Source organism: Ostrinia furnacalis, unplaced genomic scaffold, assembly GCF_004193835.3.
Source record: "Ostrinia furnacalis isolate ACB-3 unplaced genomic scaffold, ASM419383v2 OfSCF0995, whole genome shotgun sequence".
Classification (NCBI taxonomy): domain Eukaryota; kingdom Metazoa; phylum Arthropoda; class Insecta; order Lepidoptera; family Crambidae; genus Ostrinia; species Ostrinia furnacalis.
Genome location: NW_021131234.1, coordinates 246,615 through 266,923, shown reverse-complemented (window position 1 = coordinate 266,923; position 20,309 = coordinate 246,615). Strand labels below are relative to the sequence as shown.

Below are 20,309 nucleotides of genomic sequence, written 5' to 3'. Positions count from 1 at the left end.
GCCCCATGCGACATGACCCTGCCTGGTGGTTCTCCGGAGCCATGGACATCCTCACGGTGCACTCCCAGTAGGCGTCGCAAGAGAAGTAATAAAGCTGTTCTCGCCACCATCAAGATCGCCGTGCGGACCCATGAGGAAAGAACCGGTCTAGGGCTTTTTTCGGGCGTGGTGGCAATAAGACAACGCACTCCCAATAGCGTCGTGAAAGGAACAACATAGCAAAACAGTAGTTACGCTCATACCTGCAGCAAAGGGTCGACAACAGCATCAGGGTCACCACGCGGCCCCATGCGGCAGGATCCGACCTGGTGGTTCTCCGGAGCCGTGGACATCCTGACGGCGCACTCCCAGTAGCCTCGCAAAGCACCAAAGCTGTTCTATTGTACAAACATAGTACCTGTATATCCATCTCGGGCGACACATCATGCACCCGGATGAGATAGCAGATATCACGCTCCAAAGAATCTGGAAATTTATAGACTCAACGGGACTAAGCAGTGAACTCTAAAGACAAGGGCTGCCACAATAGATCAAACCTGGTCGAGCTGGCGCAAATGAAGGCCCAAAACCAATAATAATAATAATAGTACCTGTAGCAACGGGTCGACGACTGCATCAGGGTCACCACGCGGCCCCATGCGGCAGGACCCGACCTGGTGGTTCTCCGGAGCCGTGGACATCCTGACGGCGCACTCCCAGTAGGCGTCGCATCCGAACTTGATCTTCTCGCAGCCCGGCACCGGCGTCCGGTCCAGTTGCACCCCGAATCGCTTCAGCGCCTTCGTCTCTGATAGCTTGATGGCGAACTTGATGCCTTCTACCAGGGTCTTGACGTCGTCCGGGTGGGTGAGGTAGCTGAAATGAAGTGTAAGATTAAGATCAGTAATGGGACTAACTAACCCGTCGTGGGTTCAATTTCCGCCTTAGGCAGTTCGATTTTTTCAAGTTATTTATAGTTTTCAAAATAATATTCCTTCATTCATTGTAAGTGTCCGACACGATTCCTTTGAAAGATTGTTCTCCCTTTATTCGAGTGCCTGGTATTTGCACATATCGTCCTTGTCCTTACAAATGTAAAGGCCTAGAAAGAATTGAAATTTTGAAAGGACAAGTAAATAAGTGACACGCTAGCCTTGAACCTTGAATCATTGGAAGATCTTTTAATGGGAAACGACTGTCGAAGAACGCTTGCAGAATCGAGACGCAGTAGCTGTAAGCAGATTAACTTACTTGGCAAAGATCTTGGGATACTCGAAGGGATCAGCCGACGCGATCTCCAGCCGTCCCCTACTCTTGGGATGCAACACTGTAGGTATGATCTGTATGGTCCGCGAGCCGATGTAACTTAAGTTATATGAAAAATAGGTACGAGTATACCTATGCAGAACAACTTACTTGGCAAAGATCTTGGGGTACGCAAATGGATCAGCCGACGCGATCTTCAGCCGTCCCCTACTCNCGGGTGGGTGAGGTAGCTGAAATGAAGTGTAAAAGTAAGTTTAGTAATGGGACAACTAAGTTATACCTAATCCTTCTTTTATATTGTCCGATAGAATGCCTTTGAAATACTTCTCCCTTTCTTCAAGTGCCTGGTATTTACACCTATGTATAAGTACGTACACGAAATAATTCATCAGACAAGAAAACTCGTCCTTAAAAATGTGATAAGATTTTGGAAGGACAAGTAAAAAAGTGACACGTTAGCCTTGAACCTTGAATAATTGGAAGACCTTTTAGTGGGAATGTGGGAAACGACTTGCAGAATCGGGCGGGACGCAGAAGCTGTATCTAAGCATAAAGTTTGTAAGCAGATCAACTCACTTGGCGAAGATCTTGGGATACTCGAAGGGATCAGCCGACGCGATCTCCAGCCGTCCCCTGCTCTTGGGATGCAGTACGATAGGTATGATCTGTATGGTCCGCGAGCCGTTGTCCAGGCGCTCGCCGACCATGCCGGTCTTGGTAAGTATATGCAGAACAACTCACTTGGCAAAGATCTTGGGATACTCGAAGGGATCAGCCGACGCGATCTCAAGCCGTCCCCTACTCTTGGGATGCAGTACGGTAGGTATGATCTGTATGATCCGCGAGCCGTTGTCGAGGCGCTCCCCAACCATGCCGGTCTTGGCGCAGTCGGCCAGGAAGCCGCCGAAGAACAGCTGCACGTCGGGGTGGTCGCCTGCTGGGTCCGCGTACTTGGTGTTGATGAAGCCGGTTACTTCTGATATGCCTGGAAGCAAATCATCAGATCATTTAGTCTCCATTACAGAAACGCGACCCAATCTCTGTCACTACACTCCTCACACTGGCCAGACGGATTGGGGACGTCTAATGTTCCCATTTAGTCGAATTCAAATCATTTACCAAGTTATCAATCAATTTAGTAGCTTGGAAAATCTGTTAATTCTACCATCTGTGACATTGTTAAGATGGGACTCCCTCCCTACAGTGTGGTGGTGTCGCTGGGGTGAATTCTGCAACCAAGTGCAGTAGTTTGCTGATATAGCATTAATAGGAATGCAGGAATAAAGGAGATAATTGTCTAGTCCAGGGTTTCCCAAACTATGGGTCACGACCCAGTGGTGGGTCGCGAGTGAACATTGAGTGGGCCCTGCCTGTAGAACGACACACCACCCTACCGGTCCAACCGCTGGGCAGCGGGCGAATTTCCTATAGGTGGGTCTGGAGTTGGGGAACTTTTATTAGATGAGTGGTAGCCCAGACGACTTTCTGTGGTTCTGGTCTAGTAGTCAACGAAGATCGAACAAGCCACCATCGCTGGGCATCTACACCTATTGTCACCTTCACCTTACACAAATGTATTCCTGCGTACTTGGAGTGGCGAGTCGACAATATCGGTTCCTGAGTCCTAAATTATATAATAAAATTAATAGACTTCTATTGTCATGCCCTGAGTGCCCAAGCAACTGCACTCAGGAGGATTTGATGAGTGCTACTGACAACGCCACTCTTGTGGCGGAGTTTTGGGCTGACACTGTGTAGGTTTGTTGTCGACACGAAAAGAAGAAGAAGAATAGACTTCTCAACATCTACAAACTTACCTTGCGTGAATGTAAAATTGTGATTGATAAATGGCTTCATACGCTCACTTATCAGGAGATTGAAAATCTCTTAAACGGGTAACTTGGGTTCCTTCTATTCTATATTATTAAAGCCAACACACTCTTACAAGCTTACAACACACAAATACACACACCACACACATACACACATCACACACATACATACAGCACGCCTAAAGTAGTATGTTTATGGAATATTTTTACGGAAGTGGGCGTTAGTAGTCGCACCACAGTTCTCTGAAACTATTGCGGCTATTATCGTACACGCTTTTTCATGTACAAANGTAATATGAAGAACAACTTACTTAGCAAAGATCTTGGGATACGCAAATGGATCAGCCGACGCGATCTCCAGCCGTCCTCGACTCTTGGGATGCAGCACTGTAGGTATGATCTGTATGGTCCGCGAGCCGTTGTCCAGGCGTTCGCCCACCATGCCGGTCTTGGCGCAGTCGTAACTTAAGTTATAATGAACAACTCACTTATTGGCATAGATCTTGGGATACGCAAATGGATCAGCCGACGCGATCTCCAGCCGTCCCCTACTCTTGGGATGCAGTACGGTAGGTATGATCTGTATGGTCCGCGAGCCGTTGTCGAGGCGCTCGCCGACCATGCCGGTCTTGGCGCAGTCTTAAATTAGGTATATGAAAAGTAAGTAAGAAAAACTTACTTGGCTAAGATCTTGGGATACGCAAAGGGATCAGCCGACGCGATCTCCAGCCGTCCCCTGCTCTTGNAAAAAAAAAAAAAAAAAAAAAAGACAACTACGATAAGCGATCGAGACGGGAAGAAAACCACAACTATGACTTGACAAATTTTCTGTCTCTGTCTTGCTCTCGAGCTGACGCTTAAACATTGCCTGACGTCAAGTATCGGTCGCAGTTTCTCGTCGTGGTTTATTGTATTGGTCGTGGCCTTAACGTCTCAAAAAGGTACGTAAATACAGTAAGAAAGGGTCTCAATTGGTTGATTCTGACTTGTGGTACTATCCTACTTAGCTCTCCTCTCTTCCAAAACATTTCAAAGGTGTAACCTACCTCATAATGATCTGATTACGGCGGAGATTACCTCCTTGTCTGGGTATTCTTCGTTGATTCTGAGTTCAGCCTCTATACCTACTTGGCCTTTCTCTTTTCTAAAATGCTTCGTTCGTTCGTTCGTTCGTTTCAGCCAAATGACGTCCACTGCTGGACAAAGGCCTCCCCCAAGGTTTTCCACAATGAACGGTCCTGCGCTGCCCGCATCCAGTCTCGGAGTTTCCCTGCGTGATCGAATCAGAAATGAGGAGATCCGTAGGAGAACCAAAGTAACCGACATAGCTCGCAGAATTGCTAAAATCAAGTGGCAGTGGGCGGGGCACATAGCTCGTAGAGACGATGGCCGTTGGGGCAGGAAAGTTCTCGAGTGGCGACCACGGGCTGGAAAACGTAGCGTGGGCAGGCCTCCTACTAGGTGGACCGACGATCTGGTAAAGGTCGCGGGAGGAGCCTGGATGCGGGCAGCGCAGGACTAAAATGCTTACCTCAGAATAATCTCGTTATTGGCGAAGATGACCTCCGTCCCTCCTTGACTGTTCCTGACTTCTGACTGTGACTCCTCCTCCTGACTGGCGCGTGGTCTGGTTGATGCGCACGCGCGCGACGGTCGCGTTAAGCATGACGTGCAGGTTGTGGGGATGACGCGCCGGTCTTTATTATTGATACTGAGTTGTGTCACTATCCTACTTAGCCCTCCTCTCTTCCAAAACATTTCAAAATGATCTGATTACGGCGGAGATGACCTTGTTGCCTCAGTATGTTGAGAGTTCTCCCTCTAGACCTACTTGGCCTTTCTCTTTTCTAAAACGCTTACCTCAGAATAATCTCGTTATTGGCGAAGATGACCTCCGTCCCTCCTTGACTGTTCCTGACTTCTGACTGTGACTCCTCCTCCTGACTGGCGCGTGGTCTGGTTGATGCGCACGCGCGCGACGGTCGCGTTAAGCATGACGTGCAGGTTGTGGGGATGACGCGCCGGTCTTTATTATTGATACTGAGTTGTGTCACTATCCTACTTAGCCCTCCTCTCTTCCAAAACATTTCAAAATGATCTGATTACGGCGGAGATGACCTTGTTGCCTCAGTATGTTGAGAGTTCTCCCTCTAGACCTACTTGGCCTTTCTCTTTTCTAAAACGCTTACCTCAGAATAATCTCGTTATTGGCGAAGATGACCTCCGTCCCGCCCTGACTGTTCCTGACTTCCACAGCATATGCTTGACGCGTGGTCTGGTTGATGCGCACTCGTGCGACGGTCGCGTTAAGCATGACGTGCAGGTTGTGGCGGCGACGAGAGGGTCTCAATTTACTTGGCTTTTGCTACTAGACCTACTCACCCTTCTCTCTTCTAAAGGCGACAGTTTGTGCCTCGACAAGGGCAAGTAACCCAGGTAGGAGACCGCAGCCCGTTACTTGACTAGACTTTTGTCTTTTTTTCTGTCTCGCTCTCGAAATGATGCATATTTATACTCGTACATACATGGTCTAAAGTTGTAACAGTCGCAGATTCCCGTCTTGGCTTTCTTGTCTCGGTCGCAGCGTTTACCTACCTCAGAATAATCTCATTATTGGCAAAAGGGTTCACTTACCTGAGAATGATCTCATTATTGGCAAAGATGACCTCCGTGCCACCCTGACTGTTCCTGACTTCCACAGCATATGCTTGACGCGTGGTCTGGTTGATGCGCACTCGTGCGACGGTCGCGTTAAGCATGACGTGCAGGTTGTGGCGATGACGAGAGAGTCTCAATTTATTGATTCTGAGTTGTGGCACTAGGATAATGAGATAGTGCCTCATTATCCTACTTTGCCCTTCTCTCTCCCAAAACATTTCAAAAGTGTAACCTACCTCAGATTCTCTGATTAACAGTGGAGATGACCTTGTTGCCTCACTATGTTGATTCTGAGTTCTAAAATCTGGTCGCCGAGCACGTTGAATTTCGTCCAATGACACCAAGCTACCCATTCTTATCACTCGCACGTAATTATATTGTTATCGCGCTCGCACACTTACTGCGGCTGCTCGGCGACCGGACTTTACCTCTATACCTACTTGGCCTTTCTCGTTTCTAAAACGCTTACCTCAGAATGATCTCATTATTGGCGAAGATGACCTCAGTCCCGCCTTGACTGTTCCTGACTTCCACAGCATATGCTTGACGCGTGGTCTGGTTGATGCGCACTCGTGCGACCGTCGCGTTGACCATGACGTGCAGGTTGTGGCGATGACGAGAGGGTCTCAATTTACTTGGCTTTTGCTACTAGACCTACTCACCCTTCNCAGTAAGAGAGGGTCTCAATTGGTTGATTCTGAGTTGTGGTACTATCCTACTTAGCTCTCCTCTCTTCCAAAACATTTCAAAGGTGTAACCTACCTCATAATGATCTGATTACGGCGGAGATTACCTCCTTGCCTGGGTATTCTTCGTTGATTCTGATTTCAGCCTCTAGACCTACTTGGCCTTTCTCTTTTCTAAAATGCTTACCTCAGAATAATCTCGTTATTGGCGAAGATGACCTCCGTCCCGCCCTGACTGTTCCTGACTTCCACAGCATATGCTTGACGCGTGGTCTGGTTGATGCGCACTCGTGCGACGGTCGCGTTAAGCATGACGTGCAGGTTGTGGGGATAACGAGAGAGTCTCAATTTACTTGGCTTTTGCTTCTAGACCTACGTCACCCTTGTCTCTTCTAAAGGCGACAGTTTGTGCCTCGACAAGGGCAAGTAACCAAGGTAGGAGACCGCAGCCCGCTACTTGACTAGGTTTTTGTCTTTGGTCTCTGTCTCGCTCTCGAAATGATGCATATACTCGTACATACGTGGTCTAAAGTTGTAACAGTCGCAGATTCCCGTCTTGGCTTTCTTGTTTCGGTCGCAGCGTTTACCTACCTCAGAATAATCTCCTTATTGGCAAAAGGGTTCACTTACCTGAGAATGATCTCATTATTGGCGAAGATGACCTCCGTCCCGCCTTGACTGTTCCTGACTTCCACAGCATATGCTTGACGCGTGGTTTGGTTGATGCGCACTCGTGCGACGGTCGCGTTAAGCATGACGTGCAGGTTGTGGCGATGACGCGCCGGCCGCAAGTACGCGCGCGCCACGCTGAGGCGCGATCCGTTGCGGTTGGTGGTCTGCGCGATCGCGAAGCCGGCGTGGTGCTCGCCGTTTAGGTCACGGGTCGGGTAACCTGATGATAACATTATGAATTTTAATGAGACAAATCCTTAAAAGGCATACGGTGATACGAGGATTACGAATGCGCCTAAAACACTTGCATAGCAACAGAATCTCTTGTTCTGACGAAATCAAATTTTGTTATTTATTCGCGAAATATGAATTGTGTATTGCTAAAGTGTTTTTGATAACTAAAATAGTAAGACACGGGTCTTAACGCGCCGTTTACATTATCTTACTCACGGCTTGACGTTTCGGTAGCCCTAATCCATCTGGTCCAGCTGCTTGTAATCCTCAGAGCGCATACACATAGAATACAGGGGACACCTAGTCCTAAACAAAGCAACACTCTTACCCAACTCCTCTCCAGCCTTCACCAAGCTGTAACTCAGCGGGGGATGGTACGGGAACTGCGAGACTGTTAATGGGCCGCCAGTAGCGTGGTAGCCCTGGTCCATCTGGTCCAGCTGCTTGTTTCTAAGCTCCTTAAACAGCCAGCTTACCCAACTCCTCTCCAGACTTCACCAAGCTGTTACGTTACACTAACTAAGCGGCGGATGGTACAGGAACTGCGAGACAGTTAACGGGTCTGGTCCAGCGGCCTGTTGTCCTCGGAGCGCATCATACACATAGGATACAGAGGACACCTAGTCCTAAACAAAGAAACACTCTTACCCAACTCCTCTCCAGCCTTCACCAAGCTGTAACTCAGCGGCGGATGGTACGGGAACTGCGAGACAGTTAAAGGGCCGCCCGTCGCGTGGTAGCCCTGGTCCATCTGATCCAGCTGCTTGTTTTCATCGGAGCGCATACACATAGGATACAGAGGACACCCAGTCCTAAACAAAGCAACACTCTTATCCAACTCCTCTCCAGCCTTCACCAAGCTGTAACTCAGCGGGGGATGGTACGGGAACTGCGAGACTGTTAATGGGCCGCCAGTAGCGTGGTAGCCCTGGTCCATCTGGTCCAGCTGCTTGTTTCTAAGCTCCTTAAACAGCCAGCTTACCCAACTCCTCTCCAGCCTTCACCAAGCTGTANTTTAAGTAAAAAATTGATGTCCCGTATTTATTTTTTTAATCCAAAACAAAGAGACGTAGCAAAAATTCAAACGTCACAAATGTAGTCCTTGAACTGTTGTATAACATAATATTTTTTTCAACTATTTCTGTCCAGCAGTAAAAGAGGAGTAGGCTTTACAAAATGGCCATTTGGCGCGGATTGAGGACTCTAATCGCCTTAAAATGATCTTTATGAAAAAAAAAACGAAACACATGACACTGGAACAGATATATTTCTTGTGATATTTGTTAGCCAATTTTTAGGAGACCTCGATATTGAAATAATTGCAATGTAAGTTTTATTTATTACACTAGATACTGATGTGAAACTAGATAGAACTAAATATCCACTTGTTATGTACCAACAAATTACTTAGTCATTTTTAATTTTAATGATTAGATCTGTAATAAATTACAGTATTCTGTTACATTTCCGACTTTTATTTGATTTTAGATTTAATACCGGAAATAAAAGACAATATTTTTTGACATGTTTAATGATTCATTAATTAATGGAAGCTAAATTTTGGAATTGCACTATACACACACTAAGCTGTACAACATGTTTATCATTTGTTCAATAATAAATAATTTCAAATCGACGAACTATACAACTAGACTACGAAATGTACAATATCCCGTAACTTCCTTTTATTCAATACTTATTGCGTGACACCCATAACCCTTTTCTATTGCTATAAAAACAACTCTTGTATATCTATCCAGGAAACAATGAATAGCATACTAAAACAATATGTAATTCGTATAAATATCTATTACTTCTACAAAAATATCACTGCTACGGAACACTTTCTTGCTAGTTGCGCAAAAGTTTAATAATGTGACGGTTCTTCAACTCAATAATTTTAAAACACGCGATAGCAAATATTGTGTTCTGAGTGTAGCTGCTAAATTATTGTATGAAAGTATTAAGTTTCATATTCATCCCGTTATTTAGTATGCTATTCACTGATTTCTTCTTATTGTTACATTCTCTTTCCAGTTTCCGTACGAACCATAAAATTATTCGTGCAATTATACAAAGGCACTTTTTTGCTGATAAATCTTTGGTAAATAAACATACAACATAACAATATACTTGTTTATCACAATATGCATGCAATTGGAAGTAAGGTGTAACTAAATACTGATACATCCCCCTTTTTAAATAAATTAATAAGTACCGAAGTATTAACCAATTCACAACATTTAAAAACGTAAGTTAAAGACGCAAAATTAAAATAAAAGTTATAATAATTAGCTGAAAATGTTACTTTTCATAATGAAATTAACTTTCCCATGTTAAGGGCTGACCACACGGGTCTGTGGCCGTGGGCAAAGACAACTCTTGTGTGAGTGAGAAGCCACGCCCACTTCTTTATGGTTTGTGATATTTTATCTGTATTTGTCTCTGGTTTTACTCGATGCACCACACGAGTGCTTGGTTGTCTTTTGTGGACCCGTGTAGCAAGCACTTTGTCGAAACGAATTCGTAATCGAAATAAAATATACACCCCTACAGGAAGGTCGATACTCTTTAAAATTACTTTGAACTTCGCCTCAGTCTATTTGTATGAAGTATATCGTAACATGGGGACCTAAGTAAAGCTAATACTTCAAAGTTTTAATAGGATACTGAAATGATGTTAGCTGATTTTTTTATTAGTGGAGATTTAGGGAACACTAGGTCATGCCTTGGACTTTGATGAGTTTTTTTTTTATTATTGCACAATTAATGTTTTCATTTATATTATTATCTGGTCAAAACACGGGACGTGAATGATTCATAATATAAAAAAACGGTAAAAGTAAGCGACTAAAAGCTTAAGCAGTCTGATAAGCGCGTCACTGTCAAGCGTTTGACGCCAAGATTGACGCGTGATTGTCATTTTATGACTCCATTTCCTTTGGTTTGAATTCACGTCATTTTCTTCGGTGTTTAGAATACGTAAGTCTCAAGGCATGTTCCGTCCGTACGAGCGAGGTGCGGCGAGTTACCGAGCGAGCTGGATGATGAGCGCTGCGCACATCTCGAAGAACTCCATAGTGTGGTGACCTGGAAGTGGAAGGAGTACTTATAGTCACCCAAAAAACATGTTAATTATAAATTGTAAAGGCGGGGCTAGTGTGCCGGCCGCATAATCGGTAATAATTCATCGATATGACTAATAGAATCGAATCAATATACATTTTTGATTATGCGGTACGGCCATAGTTCAAATGGAATCCAAAATAATAATGAATCGTTATAACCAAAAGTATTTATGACTTAAGTGGACAATAATATAATCGATTGAATGGTCGTAAAAAATCGATCCATATGTAAGAGTCGCTCGCCGGACAGCAACTTGAGTCCAGCAGGTAGCACTTGTAGTCCACCTGGTCGCTAGCCTGCTATAGTCTACAGACTGACCTTGCGGCGTGGTGGGCGTGGCGGGCGGCGGCGGCGCCATGGGCGAGGCGGGCTCGTCGTCGCTGTCCTCGCGCTCGCCGGACAGCGACTTGAAGTCCAGCAAGTAGGACTTGTAGTCCACCTGGTACAGCTGCAACGACATCTTCACGAACTTGTCCGTCATTTTGTTTAGTGTTCGCACCCTGTGGAATATTTTAATAATATTTAATAGTTGATCAGCACATCGAAAATAGCATCACCACGTGATGCACATAGATCGAAATGTCATCGTGCATATTATTTGCTATTTACAGAGCGATTCCATTCTTCATCTTCATCAATACATCACAATAATAATACAAAATAATTACTTTGTCCTTTGCTAAGCCGGGTTAGGTTGCGCGCCGTGATAAAATTTTATCGTCAAAAGTGGGCTTAACTAGTAAAATCGATAAAATCTATTTGGGGCGCGCTCCCTAGAACTGCAGGTACAGACTTGACTATTGAATAAAAAAAATTGAATAGCTAAAACGACTACGTCACGCGCACGTCACGTGATCGCCAAGACTAAACATTTTTAGTGCTCACTCACCTCACGTGGTAGGGGTTGATGACCTTCCACTCGTAGTCGAGCGCCTTCATGGCGCGGAACACCTCCAGCATGATGTCGTTGGGCTTGCTCTGAGAACGGATGCCCAGGTGCCACTTCGCTCTGTAACGATGATGAAGACTCGTGTAAAGTTAAACAACAGATTTTGCCACCAGGGCGGCGCCACTTTAGCGACTACGGGGAAGCAAAAGGAAGCATTTGTTTACGGTTACGGGGACTGTAGGTAGCCTACTATCCCAAAATTCCCAAATAATGACACCAAATGCTGTTTTAATCTAGTCAACGAAAAAAATATAGCATGAGCAAAGAAAACGACATACATTGGGTCTTTTGATAGGAGCACAAATCACCGTACAAGTGTTTTGTGTGATTTTAGACTCTTGATTGCTCGAAAAATTATAAATATCATATTTGCTACCGTTGTTGTGACGATGCGTTATACCGCAGTCATGTGCGTTACTCTGAATGAAGAGACCTTAGCATGAGTAGAATAGAGAATATCCCTTAGCTTCCTATAGAACATTGGTTCCCAAACTCTATATTTTGAGACGCGCCCCCTTTCGACCATACAAAAAATTCCGCACCCCCCTCTTCCAGTCAAGATTATTTATTGGTCATATCGAGCAGTCTGGAATGCATTCTCTCAGCGGTCGCAGGTTTTTTATACTTAAGTACACAGATGGCCCGCGCCCCCCTTTATAGGTCTCTGCGCCTCCCCTGGGGGGCGCGCCCCACACTGGGAACCAATGCTATAGAATGTTTGACTTGTCTGTCGTCTTTTCCGCAACTGTCCTAAATGAACCTAGAGTTCAAAGTTTAAATCTAGATTTAAAGACGAATTTTCCATCTCAATGCGATGTCACTGACCTCTTAACAGGTGTTCCCTTCTTGTCCGCCTGGGGAAGCGCGGCGGGCGCGGGCTTGTCATATTATTAAGGACAAAATATTATTAAGGATAATGAAACTACCTACTAGTATCAAAATTCGATAGTTCCTCAGCTTCCTAAACTTCCTATACAATGTTCGTCGACTCATCTTCCGTGTTTTTCGCAACTGAAGGAACCTTAATGATATAGATTTAAAGACGCATTCGGACTGACCTCTTGACGGGCGTTCCCTTCTTGTCCGCCTGGGGAAGCGCGGCGGGCGCGGGCTTGTCCCGCAGCGGTGCGATACGTTCGGGGTAGATAATAATTAGGGACTAGGTAGTATCATAATAAATCCTCTGTTTCCGATACAATGTTTGACTCGTGAACCTTAGTGCTCTAGATTTAAAGACGAATTCCCAATATTACTGAATCANGTTAAAGGGCCGCCCGTCGCGTGGTAGCCCTGGTCCATCTGATCCAGCTGCTTGTTTTCATCGGAGCGCATACACATAGGATACAGAGGACACCCAGTCCTAAACAAAGCAACACTCTTATCCAACTCCTCTCCAGCCTTCACCAAGCTGTAACTCAGCGGGGGATGGTACGGGAACTGCGAGACTGTTAATGGGCCGCCAGTAGCGTGGTAGCCCTGGTCCATCTGGTCCAGCTGCTTGTTTCTAAGCTCCTTAAACAGCCAGCTTACCCAACTCCTCTCCAGCCTTCACCAAGCTGTAGCTCAGCGGGGGATGGTACGGGAACTGCGAGACAGTTAACGGGCCGCCCGTCGCGTGGTAGCCCTGGTCCATCTGGTCCAGCTGCTTGTTGTCCTCGGAGCGCAGGAAGTAGGGCAGCACGTCGTCGTAGGCCCAGCCCTCCACGCCGGCCGCCGCCCACGCGTCGTAGTCCTTGCGAGAACCGCGCATGTACATCATGCCGTTCATCACCGAGGTCCCGCCGAGCACCTGTACAGCAAGTGTGAAACGGTCAAATTTTGGTATTTTGGAAAGGTTTATGAATAAGGAAAGCCTAACAGATGGCATCGGACAGTAAACTTCAGATGATGCTGCGAGACTATTCCCACTTCTCGTTCCCACCGCTGCAACGTCGACTTCCCTCCAGTACAAATTCAGATCAGTTGATGCATGTATTAATTAAGTGTGTATCTACTACCCGTTCGCGCTAAGTTTGCCAGTCCGTGGAATGCGCGTCCCCTTCCCCAACCGCGATTAAACGCAATTAGTTAGTGATAAACGCAATTACCTAATGTGTCTTATTTTATGCAAATACACAATTTTTATCAATATTAATAAATAAAAAATATTTTCAATATAGTTTGCTATAGTTATAGACGCTTCCTTTCGAGTGACGTCATATCGCCAGCGGCAAACTTATCGCGAACGGATAGTAACTATTTTAACTAAGTTAACAGTTTGTAGATAATGAATTACCTTCCCCCTGGGCCAGTAGCACTTGCGGTCCTTCTCGCCGAGGCAGGCGGCGGGCTCGGGCTCGGTCTGGTAGCCCCAGTCGATGCTGGAGCCGATGAAGTTCAGGAACATGGACGGCACCTGAGCTCCCGTGGGCTCGTCGAAGCCTGTAATGCAAATAGAGTATGCTTGAAGTTTCGCTAGCATGTTTTATGTTTTACATGGAAAATTTAGTCACGTAAAATAAGGCCATGGAATTTTAACGGTTTTAAAAATATTCTTCATTTATTAAAGAGCTTAATTTCCACAACAAGTTAGTCCTCTTCAAACGGCGTAATTTACGCCGTTTGAAGAGTAGAGTACGCGTAATTTACGATACGATAATTGCTCGATAAACAAATGGCACTTCTAGATGTAACGAACTAACTACTCAACAATCAACACACCCACTCAGAATCAATGGAGACGAGGTTATAATCATTCTAAAAATTGAATAAAAACTTTTGTATGCTGTTGTCTACCTTCATCATCAACAGCTCTTTACAGTCCACTGCTAGACTATGAGCCTCCTCCACTATAGTGGAGGGTTTTTCCATAATCCCCACACTTGGCAGGCGGGTTGGAGATCGCAGTTTAAAATATTGATGTTTTTCAGAGAGCGCTGCTGCCCGTTCTCTGTTTGATGTGTAGTCCCTAAGTCGCCTCTTGCGACATTTGTCGCCAACTCCTACTCTTCCCGCGGGTGTCTTAAGAGGAAGCCGTGTGGTGATGCCAGAGTAGAATACATTTGTTGTCTACCACTAAAGCAATATTATAATAGAATGTATATGTAGTAAAGTTTAGTTACCAGCTTCGAGCAGCAGCACGCGCCACTCGGGCACCTCGGAGAGCCGCGCCGCCAGCGCCGAGCCCGCCGACCCGCCGCCCACCACGATGAAGTCGTACACCGAGTCCATGTGCGTCCGAAACTGAAAATAAACACAAACATTTAATCAGAATCGATCCCTACTTTGTTCTATTGCAGGAGCACAACTAACTAAGATGGCGCAGCGACCCTAATGCCAGTATTCATAAATATTACTATGAGGTCTCACAGTGCACGTTAACGCACAGGGTGACACACGATCCAATCACACAGCTCTATTCATCGCTGTACATTCGAGAATACGGGCGTAAGTGAGTTTTGCCACTGACAGTAACGCCCGTATTCACAAACATTACTATGAGGTCTCACAGTGCACGTTAACGCACAGGGTGACACACGAACCAATCACACAGCTCTATTCAACGCTGTGTGTTCGATTTGTTGCTTCACTTAAGTGAGCATCGTTTGTGAATACGGGCGTAAGAATCTCCACTGCTCTGCTCTGCGCCACCTTCCGCCAGTTAATGAAGTGGAGCTCGCGTAGTTCTTTCACAACTTCGTCTCGTCTCCCCAGTGGTTCCTGGGACCTGTGATGACCAACCGGTCAATAGCCACTTGGTCCTCCCAAATACGCTTGCTTCGCCGCACGATCCTCTTCAATTTTTTCCTGAGTAGGAGTACTTCGGTTTCTAATTTTACCACAGGCGAATGAAGGATTAGCCTATATTAAACTTAGCATAGAANTCTTTAGTTAATGTTTTAGAATTAATAGTTTTATGCCTCTTTTAGTCATTTTCTTGCATTTTTACACCAAAGGAAATACATGTTTGACACATAAACGTACCTTTTAAGTATAATCATTACATTAACTTCCTTCCAAACGAATAGATGTGCGGTAATTATGCGTTTTTACAATTTCCCCGCGGAAACAATGCGCGATTACCATCTGGCTGTCATCCGCAGGCACGTACAGGCGACAGCATATCAAGATAAAAACAACAATCTTATTTAGTTGTATTAAGGTGGATTTTTCAATAAATTGTATAGTCTTATATGCTGTCGTCTGTACTCTGGAGATTCACAGGCTCAGTGTGAACGACCTTATACTCGTAGACGTGCATGTTTTTAATCAATACATCTTTATTGAAAATCTTGCGGAAAATCGTTAACCTCAAGTGACAAGTTAATATGAATAACAACTACTACGGTTAATTTAATTCGAAAAAAAAATTATTTTCCAATAAGTAGTTTACGTGTGTAATTTTATTTTTGAGAGAGAGAGATTAATTTATTATCGAATCGACAAGTTATTTTGTTAAAGGTTATGGTCCAACATAAGAAGCTTTTAATCTTGTATTTTATTTTCAAGTTTAGCTATAAGAATTGACTGACATCTACGTTAATTTTATTTTATGATTTTGTAATGCAAATCCATATCTTGCAAGACGCTTTTAGTCTTTCAGCTTATTCAGGGTTTAGAACAAAGCAAATAGCTCTTTTAAATTTCATAATCAGTGCCCAGTCACAACACAATGAGCTTTTGACTTTTGAAAGTTCAATCCTAAAAGATTTGGCAAGACAGATGATCTAGCTTTACTTTTGCACTTTGAAGAACTCTTACGCTAGTCTTTATGTGTACGAGTATAAACCAACCGATACAATATCTTTAGTCAGATTTTAATTTTTCTTTAACTTATACACGATTGTGTATTCTGTGTGTCACAATTGTGGTGTCTGATTAGACAAACTAAACGTTTTTGTTAGAGTTTGTTTTATAATAGGATACCCAATATCTCGATTAGTGGTAATCTAAAAGTTTTCAGCAAATACCTATAAAAATTCCGACAAAGATTGCCTTATATCTAGACATACCATCATTGACAAAGATTTTATACATTAATCCATAAGTTTGATATCTCTATGAAAGCTGTATATCCCTTGTGTTACTAAAGAAAGATTTAAAGGAAATTCAAGTTACAGATAGTTAGTATTTAGGATTTGAACTCTCACCCTTCCGTTGTAAACATAAACAAAATACCCATTCCTGATTGCTCTCGCTCGTTATCGGCAAATGAGCGCGTCGTGCGCCGGCGCAGCGCTCGGTACGGCTAGCACGAAAAACTTTCGCGTTTGAATCGCCATCAAAATCAAAGTCAAAATTATCTTTATTTGTATAGACTAATCAAATTAGTACTTACAAATCGTCAAATTTTAATGCTCGTAAGGAGCCTATACATGTCTCATTCTTTTTTAACATTTGGCAAGTAATATTTTAAACTATTATGTTGCATTTTTACGGTAAATAAAATATTTACCCTCCCGACGTTTACCGTTAAAATAGATATTGTTGCAATAAATCCCGTGAAGTGATAATTTTATTTGGCAAGTGCATCAAAAGATTTAGTACGAAAACTACAACATGGCCCTTGTAAACGCGTCGTAAAGTGAACTTACTATGAGAAATGGTTGCACGAAACTTATTTTGAGAGTCAAAATTGTCACGTTATCGTTTAATTTGAAGGTTGAGTATCAAATTTTGTCGAATACGCAAACGATTCGAAGACGAAAGTTGTTCATGCTAGAGGTACGGATCTACATTCAATTGCTAATGAACTGTAACTGCTCAGTCGTGGTTATGACTATTAGATTATAATCTTACTTATGCAAGGCATTCCCAACCTTTCTACATTGATTTAAGAGTCAACCTCATATTTTAGCCTAATTATACTTGACATTGGAAATATTAAAAATAGATCATACTTCGAAAAGAATAAGGTCTGAAATGGAATGGGACGAAGCTGTAATCATGGATCACGATTGAGTTTCTAAGTTTTTGAAGATATTATGCAGTTTGTAGAAGGATTGCGGTTTTCATGCAATCGAGTGTAATTTGTTGGGGCATGATGGAAATAATCATGGTATCGAATTATGCCTAAAAAGAAAACAACACAACAGTGTCATAATAATTGTCAATGTCCTTAAATGTATAAAAATCAAGCCTTTAATATGTTTAAGACAAAATAACGTAGGGTAATTAAAATTATCGAGCTACTGACTCGTTGATGTCTTTTGTACTAAATGGTTTCGTAGCATTTCGTAGCTGCAACGTAATGACATACGAGTAAATCCAATTTTATAGATCGAAATTTACTAAATAAGGTTTATTATTCGAGGCGCACCGGTAAGCCGCGTGGCTTCAAACGTTTTCATGTATTTTTACATGTTGGTGTCTTATCTGCAAAAGAGCCCTAAGGTAAGTTTTGTACATTTCGATGATTTTTAACGTCATAGAACCGGGTGCCTTTTTAAATGCTGCTGGTAATATAACCCGGTCGAGTTAACGTGCACCTGTGTGCCTACCACGAGTTTACGTTAGGTGTGCTCGCTAGCGACTGCGTAAAAAAATGACATTTAAATGTATGACATATTGTGCAGCGCCCCTAGTGGCTACTTTCAAGAAATAAAATCTTCATAGAATTTTTTGACGTATTCGCTAGCGAGCTCACCTAACGTAAACTCATGGTAGGCACACTGGCAGCTGTACGAACGGGCCGAACGCAGTGAGATGTGCGGGTAACTGGGAGGAAGAGTCGCATTCCAGCCGGGTGCGCAGTTACACGATCGGGCAGTAGGTACTCGTAGGTATAGATCGTTTTATCCACGATTTTGATTTGATTTGATTTGAAGACGCGCCCAAACAATTTTTGGCTCGATCGCGCGGGGTGCGGGGAGTGTGGTCCGAGCAATCCGAGCGGCATTATTGTAGTGTGCGTGTGCACTCATGGATGATTAAGCGTGTACCGATAACACTCAAACATTAGCGGAAGAATGGTGGGGCGCGTCTTCGTGGATAAAACGATCTATTTCTGTGGCCACCAGCTGTGTCAGCGTCGGGCCGGCTGCGACAGTGGGTAGTGACGTCACATTGCGCGGCAGTAGGTAGCTGCGACAGCGTCAGTGACGTCACATTGCGGGGCACGGGACTATTCCCACCTCTCGTTCCCACCACTGCAACTCCTGTGTAGCCAGGATCTACAGCTTGACCGCCATAAACCCCAAAAACCCAACCAATGAAGGTCAAGTTTGTCCCGGGGGAAAGTTAAACTGTCATTGGACCCGCAACGAAATTAATCAGAAGAACATAGGACGACTTCGAAATTAGGTTCAACTTCCCTCCATTTCAAAGCGGATGACAGGTGACAAACAAAGGCTTAAAACCTTTACGAAAAGATTATGCACCACGGACAGTAAATATCAATTAAAGGGGCCTATCAGCGCCAGCGTCGGGGCAGCTGCGACAGCGGGCAGTGACGTCACATTGCGGGGCAGTAGGTAGCTGTGACAACGGCAGTGACATCACTGCGGAACACCTCCAGCAGCCCCATGAACAGCATGAAGGCGCCGCCGCCGCACGTGGCGCCAGCGCGGCCGGCGGCGGCACGGCGTGACGTCACCGGCAGTGGTACCTGAGCGCGGCCGCACGGGTCCTCGAGGTCGCACTGCGAGCGCAGGAACACCTCCAGCAGCCCCATGAACAGCATGAAGGCGCCGCCGCCGCACGTGGCGCCAGCGCGGCCGGCGGCGGCACGGCGTGACGTCACCGGCAGTGGTACCTGAGCGCGGCCGCACGGGTCCTCGAGGTCGCACTGCGAGCGCAGGAACACCTCCAGCAGCCCCATGAACAGCATGAAGGCGCCGCCGCCGCACGTGGCGCCAGCGCGGCCGGCGGCGGCACGGCGTGACGTCACCGGCAGTGGTACCTGAGCGCGGCCGCACGGGTCCTCGAGGTCGCACTGCGAGCGCAGGAACACCTCCAGCAGCCCCATGAACAGCATGAAGGCGCCGCCGCCGCACGTGGCGCCAGCGCGGCCGGCGGCGGCACGGCGTGACGTCACCGGCAGTGGTACCTGAGCGCGGCCGCACGGGTCCTCGAGGTCGCACTGCGAGCGCAGGAACACCTCCAGCAGCCCCATGAACAGCATGAAGGCGCCGCCGCCGCACGTGGCGCCAGCGCGGCCGGCGGCGGCACGGCGTGACGTCACCGGCAGTGGTACCTGAGCGCGGCCGCACGGGTCCTCGAGGTCGCACTGCGAGCGCAGGAACACCTCCAGCAGCCCCATGAACAGCATGAAGGCGCCGCCGCCGCACGTGGCGCCAGCGCGGCCGGCGGCGGCACGGCGTGACGTCACCGGCAGTGGTACCTGAGCGCGGCCGCACGGGTCCTCGAGGTCGCACTGCGAGCGCAGGAACACCTCCAGCAGCCCCATGAACAGCATGAAGGCGCCGCCGCCGCACGTGGCCCCAGCGCGGCCGGCGGCGGCACGGCGTGACGTCACCGGCAGTGGTACCTGAGCGCGGCCGCACGGGTCCTCGAGGTCGCACTGCGAGCGCAGGAACACCTCCAGCAGCCCCATGAACAGCATGAAGGCGCCGCCGCCGCACGTGGCCCCAGCGCGGCCGGCGGCGGCACGGCGTGACGTCACCGGCAGTGGTACCTGAGCGCGGCCGCACGGGTCCTCGAGGTCGCACTGCGAGCGCAGGAACACCTCCAGCAGCCCCATGAACAGCATGAAGGCGCCGCCGCCGCACGTGGCCCCAGCGCGGCCGGCGGCGGCACGGCGTGACGTCACCGGCAGTGGTACCTGAGCGCGGCCGCACGGGTCCTCGAGGTCGCACTGCGAGCGCAGGAACACCTCCAGCAGCCCCATGAACAGCATGAAGGCGCCGCCGCCGCACGTGGCCGACTAATAAATAGTTCTTACAAATCGTCATTTTGCTCTTAAGG

General features: G+C 46.3%; 2 protein-coding genes across 2 annotated transcripts in view; both read right to left on the bottom strand.

Annotated features, from left to right (window-relative positions):
- The window catches only part of Gld (Glucose dehydrogenase), a 28,958-nt gene extending 9,564 nt beyond the window's left edge, over window positions 1-19,394 (bottom strand). Inside the window, exons 1-5 of the mRNA XM_028301807.1 lie at window positions 18,991-19,394; window positions 14,507-14,627; window positions 13,681-13,826; window positions 12,936-13,194; window positions 7,052-7,313 (exon numbers count right to left, since the gene is read on the bottom strand). Of these exons, the coding sequence (XP_028157608.1) occupies window positions 7,052-7,313; window positions 12,936-13,194; window positions 13,681-13,826; window positions 14,507-14,627; window positions 18,991-19,359 (1,157 nt within the window). The 5' untranslated portion in view covers window positions 19,360-19,394. The remainder of the gene's footprint in view (window positions 1-7,051; window positions 7,314-12,935; window positions 13,195-13,680; window positions 13,827-14,506; window positions 14,628-18,990) is intronic.
- LOC114350848 (5'-AMP-activated protein kinase catalytic subunit alpha-2-like) lies at window positions 8,615-12,634 on the bottom strand. Its single transcript, XM_028301791.1, has 4 exons — window positions 12,464-12,634; window positions 11,346-11,465; window positions 10,775-10,956; window positions 8,615-10,417 (listed from the first exon to the last, which is right to left on the bottom strand). The coding sequence occupies exons 2-4, from the start codon at window positions 11,414-11,416 to the stop codon at window positions 10,356-10,358; spliced, it is 315 nt and encodes a 104-aa protein (XP_028157592.1). The 5' UTR covers window positions 11,417-11,465; window positions 12,464-12,634; the 3' UTR covers window positions 8,615-10,355.
- Window positions 19,395-20,309: the final 915 nt, after the last annotated feature.